Source organism: Ctenopharyngodon idella, chromosome 22 (genome assembly GCF_019924925.1).
Source record: "Ctenopharyngodon idella isolate HZGC_01 chromosome 22, HZGC01, whole genome shotgun sequence".
Taxonomy (NCBI): domain Eukaryota; kingdom Metazoa; phylum Chordata; class Actinopteri; order Cypriniformes; family Xenocyprididae; genus Ctenopharyngodon; species Ctenopharyngodon idella.
In genome coordinates, this window is record NC_067241.1 from 30,355,574 (window position 1) to 30,372,845 (window position 17,272).

The 17,272-nt window shown below is 38.1% G+C and overlaps 2 protein-coding genes across 9 annotated transcripts; one reads left to right on the forward strand and one right to left on the reverse strand.

Moving 5' to 3' along the window:
- The first annotated feature begins 94 nt into the window (after positions 1-94).
- ptpdc1b (protein tyrosine phosphatase domain containing 1b) lies at positions 95-7,274 on the forward strand. Of its 7 annotated transcripts, XM_051880527.1 has the most exons (11): positions 95-812; positions 1,803-1,837; positions 1,934-2,090; positions 2,180-2,354; positions 2,728-2,808; positions 2,904-3,022; positions 3,201-3,338; positions 4,134-5,176; positions 6,287-6,469; positions 6,552-6,662; positions 6,737-6,947. In XM_051880527.1, coding segments are annotated over exons 3-11 (1,959 nt in total). In that variant the 5' UTR covers positions 95-812; positions 1,803-1,837; positions 1,934-2,089; the 3' UTR covers positions 6,845-6,947. The 7 variants fall into 7 exon arrangements, with proteins under 7 accessions (XP_051736487.1, XP_051736483.1, XP_051736484.1 ...); XM_051880523.1 differs by lacking the exon at positions 1,934-2,090 and adding an exon at positions 7,031-7,274 and having other exon boundaries at positions 95-1,837; positions 6,737-6,849; XM_051880524.1 differs by lacking the exon at positions 1,934-2,090 and having other exon boundaries at positions 95-1,837; positions 6,737-6,849; positions 6,945-7,077.
- Positions 7,176-13,779, reverse strand: fbxw12 (F-box and WD repeat domain containing 12). Of its 2 annotated transcripts, none has more exons than XM_051880553.1 (10): positions 13,604-13,779; positions 12,782-12,819; positions 11,158-11,331; positions 10,496-10,613; positions 9,442-9,648; positions 9,180-9,344; positions 8,323-8,533; positions 8,060-8,166; positions 7,784-7,914; positions 7,176-7,684 (listed from the first exon to the last, which is right to left on the reverse strand). In XM_051880553.1, exons 1-10 carry the CDS (start codon positions 13,697-13,699, stop codon positions 7,585-7,587), a joined length of 1,347 nt encoding a protein of 448 aa, XP_051736513.1. In that variant the 5' UTR covers positions 13,700-13,779; the 3' UTR covers positions 7,176-7,584. The 2 variants fall into 2 exon arrangements, with proteins under 2 accessions (XP_051736513.1, XP_051736512.1); XM_051880552.1 differs by having other exon boundaries at positions 7,988-8,166.
- Positions 13,780-17,272: the final 3,493 nt, after the last annotated feature.

Genomic DNA, 17,272 nt, shown 5'->3' on the forward strand with positions numbered 1-17,272 from the left:
TATCACAGCCAGCATCAGTTTGGCTCAGTGTATTTGGTGCTGATTAAGTAAAAGTGGAGCAGTGCGTCAGCTGTTTAACTTCCTGCTTAGAGTCTCCTAAGCAGGAAGTTAATCAGATTTGCTGTAAGTCGATCAGTTTGCAAAGCTTTGAGAGCCTCACCTCATTGTCATTTTCAGTTACTGCGTTCAGTACAATCTGTATTGACCTCTTTAATAGTTGAATTAATAACCGTAAACAAAAAGAAACTCAATATCTGCAGGATGGGGGGCTTGCTAAATCCAGTGTTTATGTACTCCAATTTTGAAAAAAGGAGAAATTATTTTATGCCTTTGCTGAAATTCTGGGCGATCGTTGAAGGAAATTGTTTTCCCCTCATTTTCTTTTGGAATAAAACCGCAAAATAAGAGTTCAAACAGCTAGAATACAGACAGAGCCACTGTGCGTCTGAGGTCAGTGGCCAGAGAAATGGGCTTTTTCAGGAGTAAGTGGATTAGTTGGTAAATCTTTGGGAGTCTGAAATAGCTGCTTTATTCACTCTTTGGCTTGATGTGACCGCTTGCATGGCAAGAGAACAGCAGGATTAACTTTACCTTCACTCAAACACTTGCAGTTTGAAAATGACCAGGATGTACAGTGTATCTGGATGGATCCATAAGTTTTGCACAGTGAAGAAAATTGTGCATCTTAAAGGAAGACAAAACAAATGATAAAGTGACATTTGCTTTTTTCTCTTAACATCAAGTTATCAAATCAGCTGTGGATTCAATGGATCAAAGAGAAAGTACAGTTCATTTTCTCTAGCTGTGTTTGGGTGAGTAATCACAACTCATTCTTTAGAAGAAATTCACATGATGGTTGCAAAAGTGTCAGTGAATGTCAGTGAATTCACTGTGTACACGGAAAATAAAAGGTGAATTTATAAAAATGTAAATACATTTTGTATGAAGACCAGTTTTATTCTTGATTTGAAAAGCCTTGGATTCCTGGAACTCCATGAATTTCACATTTCATCCCAAAATCAAAACCAAACTTCATATTTTGCATAAAGAATGAAACCTGATTTTGTGCATTGTGACTATTTTCATGGCACACTACCATCCCAAACCTGTACCATACCAAACCCAAACCTTTTACCTGTGATTTGGAGGCTATAATCTAAAATCAAACTGAGGTACTCAACTGTTCAAAATTTTGGGGTCAGTAAGATTTGTATTTATTTTATTTTTTTAAGAAAGAAATTAATACTTTTATTCAGCAAGGAAATTAAATTGATCACAAGTGACAGTAAAGACAATAATACAAAAAGATTTCATTTTCAAATTATTATTTTTTTTTACTTTGTTAAAGAATGCTCAGGGGGGGAAAGTATCATGGTTTCCACGAAAAATTAAAGCAACAACTGTTTTCAACATTGATAATAATAATAAATGTTTCTTGAGCAGCAAATCAGCATATAAGAATGATTTCTGAAGGATCATGTGACACTGAAGACTAGAGTAATGATGCTGTTGCCATCCCAGGAATAAATAGCATTTTACAAATATTCAAATAGAAAACAGTGATTTTAAATTGTAAAAACATTTCATAATATTACTGTATTTTTGATCTAATAAATGCAGCCTTGGTGAGCAGAAGAGACTTCTTTCAAAAAAAAAAAAAAAAAATCCTCTTACCAACCCCAAACGTTTGAACAGCAGTGTCTGAGCTTTTTAATATTTATTTATTTATTTATTTAGCCTAGGTCTTGAAATGACCTCTTTGCAATCTGTAATGCTAATTCGTTTTTCCTGTGCCCAAACAGATATTGCCATGGAGGAGGGAGTATCATGGACTTTGGTAAGCAATGGCAAAAAGTTACAGCCACAGTGTAAATATATTGTTTTTATAGACAAATAATAACCATCAGAACAATGTTACACTCTGTTCTTCTAGAGTCAGACTTTACAAGAACCATCATCTTGCCTTTTTAAAGGCATTTTGATTTCTTGCTGTAATCAATAAAGCAACAAGGATTTCTAGCATCTACTAGACAGCTGTATTGCAGAACTGAGCCAATCTCATCAGTTGGCGAATGGTTTTGCTCACCTGAGTAGACTCTTAAAGAAATTTTTCACACAGTCTTTCACTAATACAAGTTTGAAAGTGATTGTACTCTAAATTATGATTGTCTTTTTAAAGTGACAGGTTCCAGGGTTCCCAGAGCAAAATACACAATGGTTGGAGAGGCTCTGCGTTATGTAATTCCCTGCCATATGCAGTGCTCCATGGGATGTGGAGGACAGGCCTGCAAGTACGAGGACCCCTCACACTGGACCGAGGACAACCAGGCCATCAGAGGAATCTACTCATCTTGGTACACTGCATGCACTTACCTGTACACTTAAACAAGGGAATTTAGAGGTCTTCAGATATAAAGGTTAAGCCTTTGGCAGTCTGACTATGAACCTTCTCTATATGATGTGCTGAGATCTCTCATTGTGTTGATTTTTTTTCTTAATATGTGCCAAACAGAATTGCAAAAATAATGATTCCCCCCCATCATGTCTGGATTCCTTTTCAGAAAGTCAACCTATAACTAAAGGCTTACTTATATTTCATTTTACATGCCAAAGATTTCAACTTTAAGATTTTACCTCAATAAATTCAAGTTTGAAGTTTGATGCGATAATAGCCCATATTAAAAGATTTGTTGTTAATTCATGGTTCCTTTTTGCCTCTTTTTCTAGGATCACTGATGATCTGCTCGCCATGGCCCGTCCTTCTACTGAAATTATTGAAAAATTCGACATCATAGATCAGTTTTTGAGGTAAAACGGATTATCTTAACTAAAAGTGCCTTTAGAAAACTGGTTCTGGGGCATGTGTTTGGTACACTCTTATAATTACGTTTCATCATGTTAAGATGTGGTTTGAAGACCGTCATTAACCTCCAATGCCCTGGCGAACATGCCAGCTGTGGCAACCCGCTAGATCCCGAGAGTGGCTTTACTTACCAACCGGAGACATTCATGCAGGCTGGAAGTGAGTAACATTTAATTCTGCCAAACTTTTAGATGTCAAAATGTGCTTTCCTGTGTAATGTGACCTAAAGAGGTTAAAGATATAAAGAATCTTCTTAAAGTAATTAAGTAATAACATAGTAGCTGTGGTTGTTCTTATGTCTTCAGGTTATAAAGGTACTCTTGTTGCTCTGTTTTAGTATATTTCTACAACTTTAGATGGAATGACTATGGTGTGGTGTCTCTCACATCAGTCTTGGATATGGTGAAAGTCATGTCTTTTGCCATTCAAGAAGGCAAAATCGCTGTTCACTGTCATGCGGGGCTTGGCAGAACAGGTATAGTTCTGTTTTGCATGTTTACATTACGTTTTAATGAAAGTGGAGCAGTGGTGGCATCCTTTTTTGGGTGATGTGGCTTATAGGCTTAAGCGCTGTAAGGTTGCTGGCAGCCATAAGCTATCATTATTGTGTCCTCAAGCAAGACACTCAACCTCAGGTTACTCCAGAGGGATTGTCTCGGTAATAATGCTAGCGTAAGTCACTTTAGATAAAAGCATCTGCGTAAGCGCTACTCTGCGAGCACAAAATATTTTGGTAACACTTCATTTTATAGTGTTCTTGTTACACATGTTACATGTAATTACAGTAGTAATAACTATAAATTATGCATAATTGCATGCAACTAACTCTACACCTAACCCTATAACTAAACCTAACCCAAACCCTAGTTAATAATCAGCTGGGAGTTTCCCAGTTAGTAGTTAATAAATATCACTACATGTAGTTAATAAATATCACTATACAATTACCTTACATTAAAATAAAGTGTAACCAAATGTTTTTAAAAGGTCTCAGGGCTTGTTGAACAGTGCTCCAACATATAGCGCAACAGCACTTCAGGTAACCTGAGTTTGAGTCCTGGCTTTTAGTCCTTTCCCAATACTGATCATTTTTGGTAATACAAATACTGCATGTCATGTTTTGGTTACAATATTTTGTTTAATTTAGGTGTGGTTCCTAGAAAGTAAAAAAAAAAATGGTACTGCAACAACCTAGCCTCAATCAAAATGCAGTGTTATGATATATGTACGCTAGCTGGATACTAACTCTTTTTACAAATTTTTGTCATAGGTGTGTTGCTGGCCTGTTTCTTGTTGTTCACTACACAGATGACAGCAGACCAAGCCATTCTGTTAGTTCGAGATAAACGACCAAATTCGATCCAGACTAGAGGACAGCTCCAGTGTGTCAGGCAGTTTGCTCAGTTCCTAGTTCCCCTAAGGAACTTGTTTGCTAAAGCTGAGCCGAGAGCGCCACCTGTTTCTCTTTCACAATATTTGATCCGGCAGAAAAATATACTGCACGGACATGAGGCTCGGCAGCTGAGATACGTGCCAAAGCTTGTCACCCTCATCTGCAGGCTTCTACTGGACATCGCAGAGAATCGTCAGGTTATTGAGGAGGACATTGTTGAAGTTCCAGACATCACACCTGTGGCAGAGAAAACGTTTAATGAAAACTCAATATATCAGTTAAACAGAGAGATCATGGGAAATGGGATGACTATCATCAGGCCACGTCTTCCAGGTCTACCCAGAGCCAATCGAGACAACTCACAACCTCTTTACTATGTCCGTAAGAGCCTTAGCTACAGCGAGTCTGACCTGCGGAGGTTAGCAGTGTCTTTAAACCTCTTAGATAACCCTCTCTGTGTTTTAGCCAGCATCCACTCATCCACCAGCAGCAATCAGCTGGGAGTTTCCCAGAACTATGTCCCTCCTTCTCTGGGGGCTTGTAAGGACAATCCCATCTACAGCTCAACCAACAATATATGGGAGCTGAAAACACTTATGGACCAGACAGAAGGATCTCCACTGCTCAAAAACAGGAGGCAGTCTGTCCTGCAGCGAAGCCAATCTCTAGGCGTTTCGGATGAGAAAAACACCACAAGCATCGCCAGGATACTGTCTTTCTGGAAGAAAGACTGCAAGCAAAGTTCTGACTCTGACGAGACTAAAAAAGTTCATGGAAAAGACCATTCGGAGGTGCCCTTCATTACTGTCCAGTCCGAGTTGTCTCTGGAATCACGGCGACTCCTGGTGGCTCAGTCCCTCGCGGTAGACCTTGAGAAGGATGGAGAAAAGGAACAAATTCAGAAAGTGGCTGCTTGGCAGGTATAGGTGCATGTAATGATGAACTAAGAAGCATAAAAGTCTATGGTGTGGGTTAGGAGCTTCAGAAAAAACATACCTCTGGACATGAGTCTTCCTGTTTAGCAGAATGAGTTCGGTAGCTGGTTTTTGGGAAACCTGTGCTCAGTTTAAGAGGGAACTGCTCTACAATTGAATTTATAATCTCCCATCAGATTTGAAGTGTTGCTCTTGTGGTCTAGGTCTTGATCTGAATCTAGGTCTTGATCTGAATCTAGGCTTTGGCTTATGGTCTCAGGCAAGACCAGTTTTTTTTCTGTTCTACTTAAGGCAAACATGATCTTGCCTACTGTGTCTTCACCATTTTAGAGGTTGCATGGCTGAATGGCTTCTTATTTTTTTCTTAGTTCATTGTTTTAAATAGTTTTTGACAAAAGTTAATGAGAAACATGTTCATTAAATCTGACCAATCAGTGCCTGAGCAGGTGTATATAAATGACTGCTTAACTCTGTCCTACTAGTTCTTCCAGCATCCCTTCGCCAACCAAACTGCACATTGCTGGTTGGTCACCACTAAAACCAGAAAAGTGAGTCCTAGGGGGACACTTCAGGCTCCAGTCAAGCAGGCCAAAATATGTATACCTCCTCTTCAATAAATGAAAGTGTGAACTTGTGAAATGAATGCTGCAAAAAATTCAGCATCTTTTTTTCAGTTCATTAAAATGCCTAGCTTAGTTCTTGAACCAACAAGGCAGGGGTTTATGTGACCAGGTGTTGAAAACTGCATCCCAGTCCTTTCAATTGCTTCAGCATGTAAAGGCTTAGAGCTCATTCACACAGAACGTTTGGCAGTGGAATGGTGGCAGTGGAATGGGGGGGTCCGTTTAGTGCGTTTACATAGAAAAACAATGGTAAAGTAGCGCCTTGGAATAGGAACGTGTTTTGTGTGAGCGGCCCCTTAGTCTGCCTACCTCCCATCCATCCTCACTGTCCTGCTGAAGAAAGGCAGCTCTGCATGCAGGACCTAGTTGTTGTCTTATCTGGCTAAACAACAATCTATTTCACATCTTATAGAAAATATGAACTTAGTTTTCTGAATGCAAAATTAGTACATATGTTCATTCTTCTCTGCAGACCAATCTTAATCGCCAGGGTGCTTGGGAGCGACTGTGTTTGGAAAAAGACCCATTTATTCTGTCTGGAATCTTGTGGTCCTGGCTGGAGCAGCTCAAAGAACCAATCATCTCAGCTCATGATGTTCACACGCTAGAAGAGACCATTCAGGACCCCAAGACTGTCCTCAGCAGCCTAGATAGGGTAAGATAACAAGAGACACTCCATGCATAATTCTAAATGAAACTAATTTTGCTCCTTGATCTGAATCCATTCTTATTACCAGGCTTCAAGAGAAACAGTTATGTGTATTCTGGACTCTTTTGCTCATTTATTCACAATACCTGAGGAAGTCGAGAGCGCTTTTCTGGAGCAAGCAACAAAAGCTTTCACAATGGTACTGTCTGTCATTCTAAAGATGTGCCTAAATGCTTACATGCATACTTGTATTCACTTTGGTGCTCTTTTCAGATGAAAAACACAGATGGTGGGAAGAGTGTCCACGAAATCATGAAAAAGGTCTTAAAGCTTGTTCTGCATCATTTGAGGTCAGCTGCCATGAACGAGTTTGAGGTGTAACACAGGTAACAATACCTAACTGAACACCTTAACTACAAACAGAATTAGTTTACATCTTTGTCAATCATCAAAGAAAAACTCTACACATCTGCTTCTGCAGTTTCTTAGTAACCGGTGAAGATTGGTACAGGACTGAGAAGCAGTGTCATGGGAGACTCATTATTAAAATCTTTGGTTGTTCCTCAGGTCTTGGTTCATATGAAGAATACATGATGTCATGCACACTGTAATTTAGTCCACAGATAGACTACATGATATTGTTCCTATTTGTAAAAGCTGAAAAATGCATCTTGTATGCTTAATTGTTTTGCTGTAAAAATCACACACTGTATATTATTATGTGCCATGGTTTTAATACTTGAAAAGCATTGCAACTGAAACCTCTCATTTTTGTACCATGTTTGTACAGTTATTTGTAATAAAATAAGTAGGTTGTATGCAAACTAGAAATGAATGAACACAGTCTTTATTTTACATGTGAAGGTGTATAGGCTAACTGATCAACTGAAGGTGTATAGGCTAACGGATCAGCTGTGATGTCCTGTGATTAGCTTATTACAAAAAAGAAAAGTTATTCTTTATGCAAACTATTACAGCCATTTAACTGTTTAACTGTTTTGATATTTATGAAAAAAAAATGTATTGTCTCATTCATGTAAGAGCATCTTTTGCGCTATCATGCTAAACATGGATCTGGTCAGTGAGTGCAAAAGATCTGAATACAATTGGTGGTTTCGAGGTCAGAAATCAAAGGTATAAGCCTTCAAAACATCCTTCCCATCCAATGAATCCACTGAGGCCACAATACTCGAATAATCACAGGCAACTCTGGTGAATCCTCTGGAAATACATTTAAAAGAAAAAAGTCAATTTGCAAAATAGCTGTCAAAACACGGTGCAAGTAAACATCACTTTCCAGTGTGGGTGATAATGCTGTACCTGGACCTTGTGAGGGAGCCTCCGAGCAAATGATACTGGCTTGCAAGGGTAAGCCCGTGTTCTGGATCATTTCTCCAGGTCAGGACTCTGAGAGAAAGGTCACGAGATGCTGTCACCACCCTAAAACTGTCCTGCAAGATCAGCACAATTCATGTTTTATAAGTGAGACCATTCACAGGGAAAGTTGATGTTCAAACAGCTTACCACACAAAGAGAAGTGATTGGCTGTAAATGGTCTTCAAAACTAGCTACAAGTTCTCCTTTAAATGTGTAGACCTTCAGATGTTTTCCGTCTGCAACCAGAAGAGTGCTGCTCCCTCTCGCCTCAAGAACGACATCTGATCGATGGCTCAGTTCTACCCGAAAAGATGTGACTTGCTGAGCTAAAGTGGGAATTAATGACATACTGTATCAGTAAATATCATTGCATTATAACACTTTCAATTGTAATTTGTAGGTATGTGAAAATTGTAAACAAAAATATAATATTCATTAAACCTATGGCAAAAAAAAAAAAACAATATATTTCTAAGGCCAACCTTGTGGTTCCTTCTTGTACTTGGATTCCTTTAAGGTCAGGTCAAAGACTGAGATTGTTTTGTTGCTGAAGAGGCCATCAGATTGGATCACTGCGAGCCGTGCCGGTTGAGACGGGAGGAAGACAGCGGCACAACACCCAGTGACTGGCAGACTATGACTAAGACTGTCCTCATCTTCAGCAGGGCAGCACACACTCTCACTGTAGAAAACCTCCGCAAAAACACACCAGTTGTCATTCATTTCCAAACAAACTTTAACATACTTTTCAAATGGGATGTCTATAATGCTGTTATGGTTATAGATAATATAGATCTGCAGGTATAATGTATTTTTGTAGGCCAAAACATGGAAACAAGTGTCATTTTATCACTTCCGGTTCCATCGTCCTAAAGTCAATTGTTTGTTGTTTTGTTAAATGCCACCTTGTGGTGAACACAAGCTCAAGATATTTTCACAATTTATTCTATGACATAAAATACATCAGTAATGGGACTACAGATGTTGTCAGGGACATTAAACGTCATCACACGGAACTGGTAAACTAGTCTGCTTTCACAGCCTCGGTGTGTTTATAATCGGTAATCGCTCTCTTGAAAACTATGCAAACTCAAACATTAAGGGAAAATGTTTTTTAAACAAAGACCGAAAGAGTTGTCGGAAGCTTGATGGTGATGTTGAAGTTGTGACCGTAGTGCAGTTTGTTTATAGCTTATGTTTTTACTTCTTCCAATTGTATTTAGGCTTAAAAATTAATGTGTTCGTTTGTGAATATTAATATATATATATATATATATATATATATATATATATTCCAATGATGAAATGGGCTGAAATTAATTTAGGGTGCTTGGTTTACCTTTGGACTCGAGTCAAATTTTTCTTTGGAGGCAGCAAGTATCCATTTTCTATCTGGCGATGAGAGGAGGAGGTTTAGCCTGAAGGAGTCGCACACCATGTGCCTTGAGACTTCACACAGTACAGGGCAAGACAGGACGAGCAGAGAACCTAAAATAGTTCCCACCTAAAAATGAAAGATTTTAATTTAAGTCTACAGTACATACTACATATTCATTGTGTAGCTACACATTTAACAAAGAAGTCTATAAATTATAGCCTACCAAGAGAAAAGAGCTGTCTTTGTTGTTGAATGAAAGTAGTGTGGTCTCAGAGAATCCAGACATAAAGGAGGATACCTCCTCTCCAGTTGCACCCTTCCAGGTTTTGATTGTTCCTGTGCTGTCAGACGTGACAACGACAGACTGCACCGGATCAACTGTGATGTCCTGCATGGGGCTTTGGGCAGGACTTGACCATAGATTAATACCCTGCATGAAACAAGAGGTGAATCAAAAACTGTCATTCTTGATTTTCGATGTGCTTGTTCACTTTAAAATGGAAATTACCCCATGATTTACTCACCCTCAAACCATCCTAAATGTATATGACTTTTTCTTTCAGACAAATACAATCAGATTTATATTAATAATCACCCTGATGCTCCCAAGCTTTATAAAGGCAGTGCATGGAAACCACCACTTAAAAAAGTGCATCCATCCATCATAAAAGTAATCCACAACGGCTCCGGGGGGTTAATAAAGGCCTTCTGAAGCGAAACGATACATTTGTGTAAAACAAATATCCATATTTAACATGTTATAAAGTAAAATAACTAGCTTCCGCAAGACTGCCTTCCGTATTAAAAAATGTCATAGCACAAAATGTCATAAAAATAGTTCTTACAATAGGCTTCAGTTTCTTTATAATAAATATGAGAAACCATACAGTCACCCTGCCATGTACAATGGTGAAATATATATATTAAAAAAAATATATATTTTTAAAAATATTATTAATTTGACAGCACTGACATTATTGGATGAGAACTGAACTGAGCTGATGTGATGACATCACTGTTTTCTGCAGTGCTGCTTTATAGATGAATTGAACTCATTCCATAATTGATTAATTTTACACAGTTATTGAATGGAACTGAATGAACACTGAACAATGGCACTATTGTCTTTTTAGATCTGCTTTACAGCAGAACTGAACTCTGTTTGCATAAAGCTGCTTTTTCCTCTTTTGATTTGGAGGTGAAATATGTCCCAGGCATTTTTTGAGATCCAGCTTCATATCTACACACATTTATATGAATGAGAAAGCATGTAATACCTTGTGAATGTCCCACGCTTTGACTGTGCCATCTGTCGATGCACTGCAAACAACCGGAGTGCGCTTCCAAACATCTGAGCAGCCATCGTTTCCAGCCAAGTATGCAAAACCAACAATCCTGCCTATGGAATCAGAGAATGACTCACATGCACTGATTTTCGTCAATCCAACTGAACCCCAATCTGATTTCAGATTCATTTACATATTCACATTCACATATTTATTTACATGTGTAGTACATGTATTCTGGAAAATAGAAACTGCGTTCAGAACCAGAGAAAATGTCACCGGTGCTACAGTGAGTGTAATTGTTGTTTTAGCAAATATTTAGTAAACATTTAGTCTCCTCCACTGAACAATTCATAAGACGAATGACGAAAAGAAACGACGTAAAACGTATGTAAATATACACATCATGGCACTGTGTATGTGCATGAGGTATTTTTGAATCCAACTGAGAAAACAGTTGGATTCAACATTTATAGTTATTATTATTTCAGGTCTACACCACCCCTTCCAATCTGATAAACTTTACAGATTATTTGGTTGCATGTCAATGTAGTGTCACATAAAATCAACTAAAGAGAATTCAAAATAGCCCTTGATGTGATTTGTATTGGCATTATAAGCTACATGTTTGCTGAGCTCTTGGATGAGATCACTTGCCTTTATGGCCTCGTAGGCTTTTGCATGTGTAGTCTGCACATGACCTGCCGGTTTCCATTTTCATCTCTAGGTGAGAACGACGCAGGTAATAAGCTTTCCATGAGTGTGTCTCCGTGTCTGAGAGAAGCTGGGAAACATTGCAGAAACTCCATCTCTGCAGATACATTCTCCTACACAAGGATTTGTTGTTATTTATGAGTTAATAGTTAATAGTTAAATAGTTAATTATGCTATTTATGGGTCATTCCTGGTATTCTGTGCCATTTGGACATGTTTAATTTAGAAAATCAAACCCAGTTTTTAAAAGATTTTGTGTGTGTGTGTGTGTGTGTGTGTGTGTGTAATCATGATACAGTAATGTAAAACGTTTGAAAAATGATTTTGGTCAAGCTCAGGTAGATAAACGTAACCATTTATTAAACAAAATCAATGAAATGGTAGATCAAAAATGCCCACCCTGTTACAAATTAACTTTTTAAAATACTTCTAATTCATGGGTATTGTGTACATTTTCTTAGACAACTTATGTCATTTAGTCCTTTTAAAATAATATCAGTTATTAAATTACCAGAAAATATTTAGGCTATATTATGTCTGAAGTGTACTTTCTCACAAATGCATCATTTGACATTTTTCGTTTTCAGATACAAATTGTAACAAAAAACTAAGGTTTTGATTACGTTTTAAAGTACATTATTGATATTCTCCAATAAATTTTCATTGTCACTGAATTATAAGGTTTTTGTTGTTGTTGTTGTTGTTTTGCTATTTTAATGAAATTATTGTAAAAAAAAAAAAAAATTGCTTAATAGGGTGGACAAAATAATAACAGGGTGGACAAGTGGCATAAAAAATGGATGGATGGAGGTAAAGGTTTTTCATTTACACTGTAATTAAAAAAAAAATTCTACTAACTTTTTTTTATATTTCCCTTAACAGAGTAGACGTGTGGAGGTTGAATGACCACATCAAATTTGAAAGATAAAATTTGTCATATTTACAGTTAAAATAATAAAAGATCTCACAAACTTGCCCAAGTTGTTTTGCCTCCAAAGAAGTGATGACTGCTTTATGATATGGTGTCATTTAACTTTTCCAACTTTCATTCGAAGAGATAGTAGTCAAAAATAACAGAGTGGACAATAACTTGAGGGACATGCTAAAAACCTTCATTATAATTGTTAAATGTAATCATTTAAAAACTCTATACATTAGAGAGAATCACTGATATACCCAACAATGTAAAGATTTTGCAAAAAATCATGTATAGTAAGTGTTGTATTTATCATGAAAATGGGATACGCAAGCCTGGGGACATAGGAAAAATAGTGATATATGGTCAAAATGGTGTAAAATTTCTCAAATTATTTTTTGAATCAACTTCATAATGCTTAGTGTTCAAATGGTGTTATTTATAACTAAGAAAGCTTTAAAATGGATATTGTTCAACATTTTAAGATAGTAAAATCATGATCTTTTCTGTGGACAAAAAAAAGGCACCAAATCCCAGGAATGACCCTTGGAATCCCAGGAATGAACAGTCCCCAAACAAGTACAGATATTTATTGTAATTTTACTGTTTAAGCAATGTTTAACAACATATAATCTTTAGTGACTTACCTCCACAACCATGGTGTCTCCGCAGCATAGTACCATTCCTACACAAACAGTTTAAATTTGCATGAAAATAATACACAGTGAGATCCACTATTGAAACTGTTTCTATTATACGAGATCACATGCTCAATGTCACACATTTGCTTATTTGACTAGTTTCCTAGAAAAAAAATGTTTAACATTTTTGCGCTGCACGTAAAATGTTTAACATTTTTTTCACATCCCTAAAATCTTCTGTTTTTTCAGGTTTCCAGGTTTTCAGTGTGATCTGAGACTTTTAGACCACAGTGTATATATAATAGGCTATGTAGATAAGTAAAAGTGTACTGTAAATGTAACGTGTGTGAGTTTTCTTATTCGTGTATTCTTTACTTAGGAGACATTGAAGCAGTCTGAACGCCTGGGATTCTTTTTTTTACTTCTAACTAATTATCATAGTGTAATATTTCATTGTGTGCTTTCAATTCAATGTCCACTATTTGTCAGTGTTAGTGTTTATGCGGCAATTAATGTGTGTATGAAAATGAAAAAAAAGAACGTACAGTTCCAATTGCAAGCAATCAACCCTGGTTACTTCAATTGTAAAGTAGGCTATAGGGATAACATCTCAGCGTGATTGATTACGTCAATTATTTTCTTTCCAATGGAAACAAAAGGAAGGAGTGTCCAAAATAATAAACCCTCTCATAAGCTACTTCATCCGTATCAGGAGGTCTGCACTTACTCTAGACTCTAGAAGCAGCCTAGGATACGCGACTGGTTCAGAATGGGGGCTGACGTCGATTAGGCCCTATTGGATCATCATCAAGTGTTGTTATCGCTTACCTTACAAACTGTGGATGCTCTGATTAAATCTTCATCTTGAAGAAGAGAGAAAATACTGATCAGACAGTCCAGCGGTAAACTTTGCCAAATCTCCATTTCTACAGTTATCACAGCAGAACTGCCACTGCCTGTTACTTTCAGTTTCGTGATGACGTCATGAGGATGTATTCTACGGAATAACCTCAAGGACACACATTACGTTGAATGTAAACATACACTTGCAATCAAATTTTTTCAACCCGACAGAGACTGTAACATTTACAAATGTAAAGTTTTCTAAAGAAAAAAAAATTAGGAATTTTTATAGGCCTAGTACAGCTATTCAGAATTATTCAACCCCTGTTCAACATTGCTGTTTTCAAATCACTTATGGTAGGGTACAAAATTGTGGTAAAAAAAAAAAAAAAAAAAAAAATTAAGCCTTTGGGAACTCTATATCGACACTTAATTACCTTTAGTTGTGGTATATGCATAAATTTAGCCTATATACATGTGCTGAAGTTGAGCAAATATAGTCAAGACAAAAGAGCTCTCACAAAAGCTGTGTTTTATTACATCAAAAAGACTATGGCTACAAGACCATTTCTAACACACTAAAGGTTCCTAGAGACACAGTTAGCAGCATCGTTTGTAAGTTTAAAACGTATGGTACCACAGCAAACCTGCCAGGGCATTCAAGAAAAAGCAGTTTCATTAAGGAGAATACAATGTTTGATCTTCCAGTGGAGAATGTCAGAAGACAAATAATATATAGGCAAAGTTTATTTGAGGTTATAAATATTATCTACAAAATTTGACTTTTGGGGGTTTAATAATTTTGGATGTGAATGTACAGATCTATGTGAATGTACAGATTTTGTTCCCATTTGAACTCAGTAAGTCAACTTTTTACGTTCTCAGAATCACTCAAATAAATTTCTAGATGGTTTTCTGATGCCTTAGTTGAAGTGTTTTCTTACACAAAACCAGTCTTGCAGGTTGAACAGTTTGCGCTGCACGTATGCTTAAGAAAAAAATAAAGGGTTGTGTACAAAAGGCATTTAATTTCCTCGCTTCTTAAAATGTTTCACTAATTAAATCAACTCATTCAAATCGTTAAAAGCATTCTTTTTGCTTTATCGTTTTTTCATCAGCTTTAAGGGCTATGTTAAATGTAAAACACTGTTGTGCTGAGATATGTATTACATCAGAGTAATTGTATCAGTATATTCAGTCTTTCTAAATTTGTACAATGCAGAAATAATAGAGCACCTACAGAATAAACAAATTGAGTTCCCGTTTTAATGTTTAATTAGTAGCAGACTGGCGCAGCGGAAGCGTGCTGGGCCCATAATCCAGAGGTCGATGGATCGAAACCATCCTCTGCTAGAAATTATTTTACCTGTAAAACGTGTGTTTAATGTACGACGACAGTGAAAATGCCCCGGTCGTAGTTGTTGATAAAGTCTCTCAAAGAGCAAATCGATAGGAAAATTATTTGTAAATTTAAGTTTCTTTTTTTTTTTTTTTTTGCATTAAGAGTGCGTATACATTAGCCTACCAAGCACCTTATTTTAAGACTATTTTATTGTTGTTATTTTTTGTCTTTACCTGTGTATAATGCTTTGGCAATATTAAAAAATTGATTTGACTGACAACAGTTCCACCTACCGGCTGGAGCAAGTATTGCCGCATGAAACGATGACTGAAACAGTGAGTTGAATGATCGTGTATAAAGCGCTAATCCACCACGGCCAGCGCACACTGCTTTTCATCACGGACAGATGGACTCATTGTACGGGGCGAAATAAGTAAAAGTCACAAAGCCTGTTTTATTTGTGAGGTGAAATGCCTCTTATATGAGCAGTGCTCAAGGCATTAAAATGGACAAGCACACATATTAGGACATCCTCACACCTCAGTCATACAACGAAAAGACGTCATGTCTCAGACTGAAAAGGCTTCAGTCATTGGAAAAACCGGCATCGCGCCTCAGACTGAAAGGCTTCCGGTCTCAGGAAAAACAACGTCAGGTCTCGTACAATTAGACATCACACGAAACTACCTCAGAATAAAAGGCATCAGACGAAAAGGCATCGGATGAAACGGACTCAGAAAAGGCATCAGTGTTTTTTGTTGTTGTTGTTGTTGTTTTTTTTGTCTATGATATTTTGTATAACTTTCTATTGGCTTTTATCCCATCATAATGCAATTCCTTAGTTATCTTTTTCTTTCTCCCCCCTTTTTATATTTATCTGTAAGTATTCCCAAATTGAAGGTTCCCGCGTTCCCATTAATGCGTTCCTCAATTAACCATGGTTTTACTACAAATAAAACGAAAACATGGTTTTTGTAGTTAACCATGGTAACCACCCGCTCGTGCCAAAAAAAAAATGGGCGGGGTCTTGGGCTATATAAGCGGCCGTCTCGCCTTGGCAAACTGATTTAATTCGATTGAAGCAAAGGCATGAGGCGTCCTACGAATAGCATGGCAAGTTACGCAGTACTCTGTTCCGTATCTAAGGGAACCGAGGTTACATTAGTAACCGAGTACGTTCCCTTTCGATACTACACTCCGTACTACGTTGTCTGCTGTTTTAGGCAAGAAGCAACGGGGATTATACAATCACGCCATGTTATGAAGGGGGGACAACAGAGCATCCGAGAGGGGCGCACTGAAGAGGGCATAATATATCCCGGAAGATAGGGAACTGTAGTCGTCCCCCCGTTTCTATATATTCTAGGAGCCCCTTGGGGCCTAGAGCATATATAGGGAATGGGAAAAAATACGTTATTACCCAGACTTTGGTCAGGGCCATAAACAAGTACTCATAAGCTGATCACATTGGTGAGGCTTATGCAGAGTACCTGCATTTGTAATGCAGAGACATCTAGATTATAAAATCTGACAAAGGTGGATGGCGAGGCCCAGCCGGCTGCCTCACAAATTTCCGCAATGGACACGCCAGTGGACCATGCCCAAGAAGAGGCCATGCCCCTCATGGAGTGTGCTCTAACACCTGTGGGGCATTGTAGGTCCATAGAGGAGTAAGCGAGCGCTATAGCATCGACTATCCATCTGGATAACCTGGGCTTCGTGAACGGAAGACCTTTCGTACAACCACCGAAGCAGACATAGAGTTGTTCCGACTGATGAAAAGAGGCGGAACGATCGATGTAAGTCCTCAGGGCCCTGACTGGACAGAGTAGGTTCAACTCCTGATCATCCTGGGAAGGAGGAAGTGCAGAGAGAATGACCATTTGTGCCCTAAAGGGTGTGGATAGGACTTTCGGGACATATCCATGTCTCGGTTTCAGGACAACTTTAGAGTTGTGAGGCCCGAACTCAAGACAGGAGGGGCTCACGGAGAGACATGGCTTCATGGACGACAGCTGAGACAGGTCTGAGAACCATGGTTGGCTCCTCCATAGGGAAGCCACCAGGAGGACTTTGTGGGCACCTTCCCTGATTAATCTGATAACCTAGGGAATCAGAGCGACCAGAGGAAAAGCGTACAGGAGGAGGCTGGGCCAGTCGTGGGCCAGTGCATCCTTGGTCTTTTAAAAGTAAATTGGGCAACGAAAGTTGTCTTCTGAGGCGAAGAGGTCGACCTCTGCCTTCCCAAAGACATCCCAAATTTCCTGAACCGCGAGGGAGTGGAGTGACCATTCCTCTGAGGGAAGGTTGTT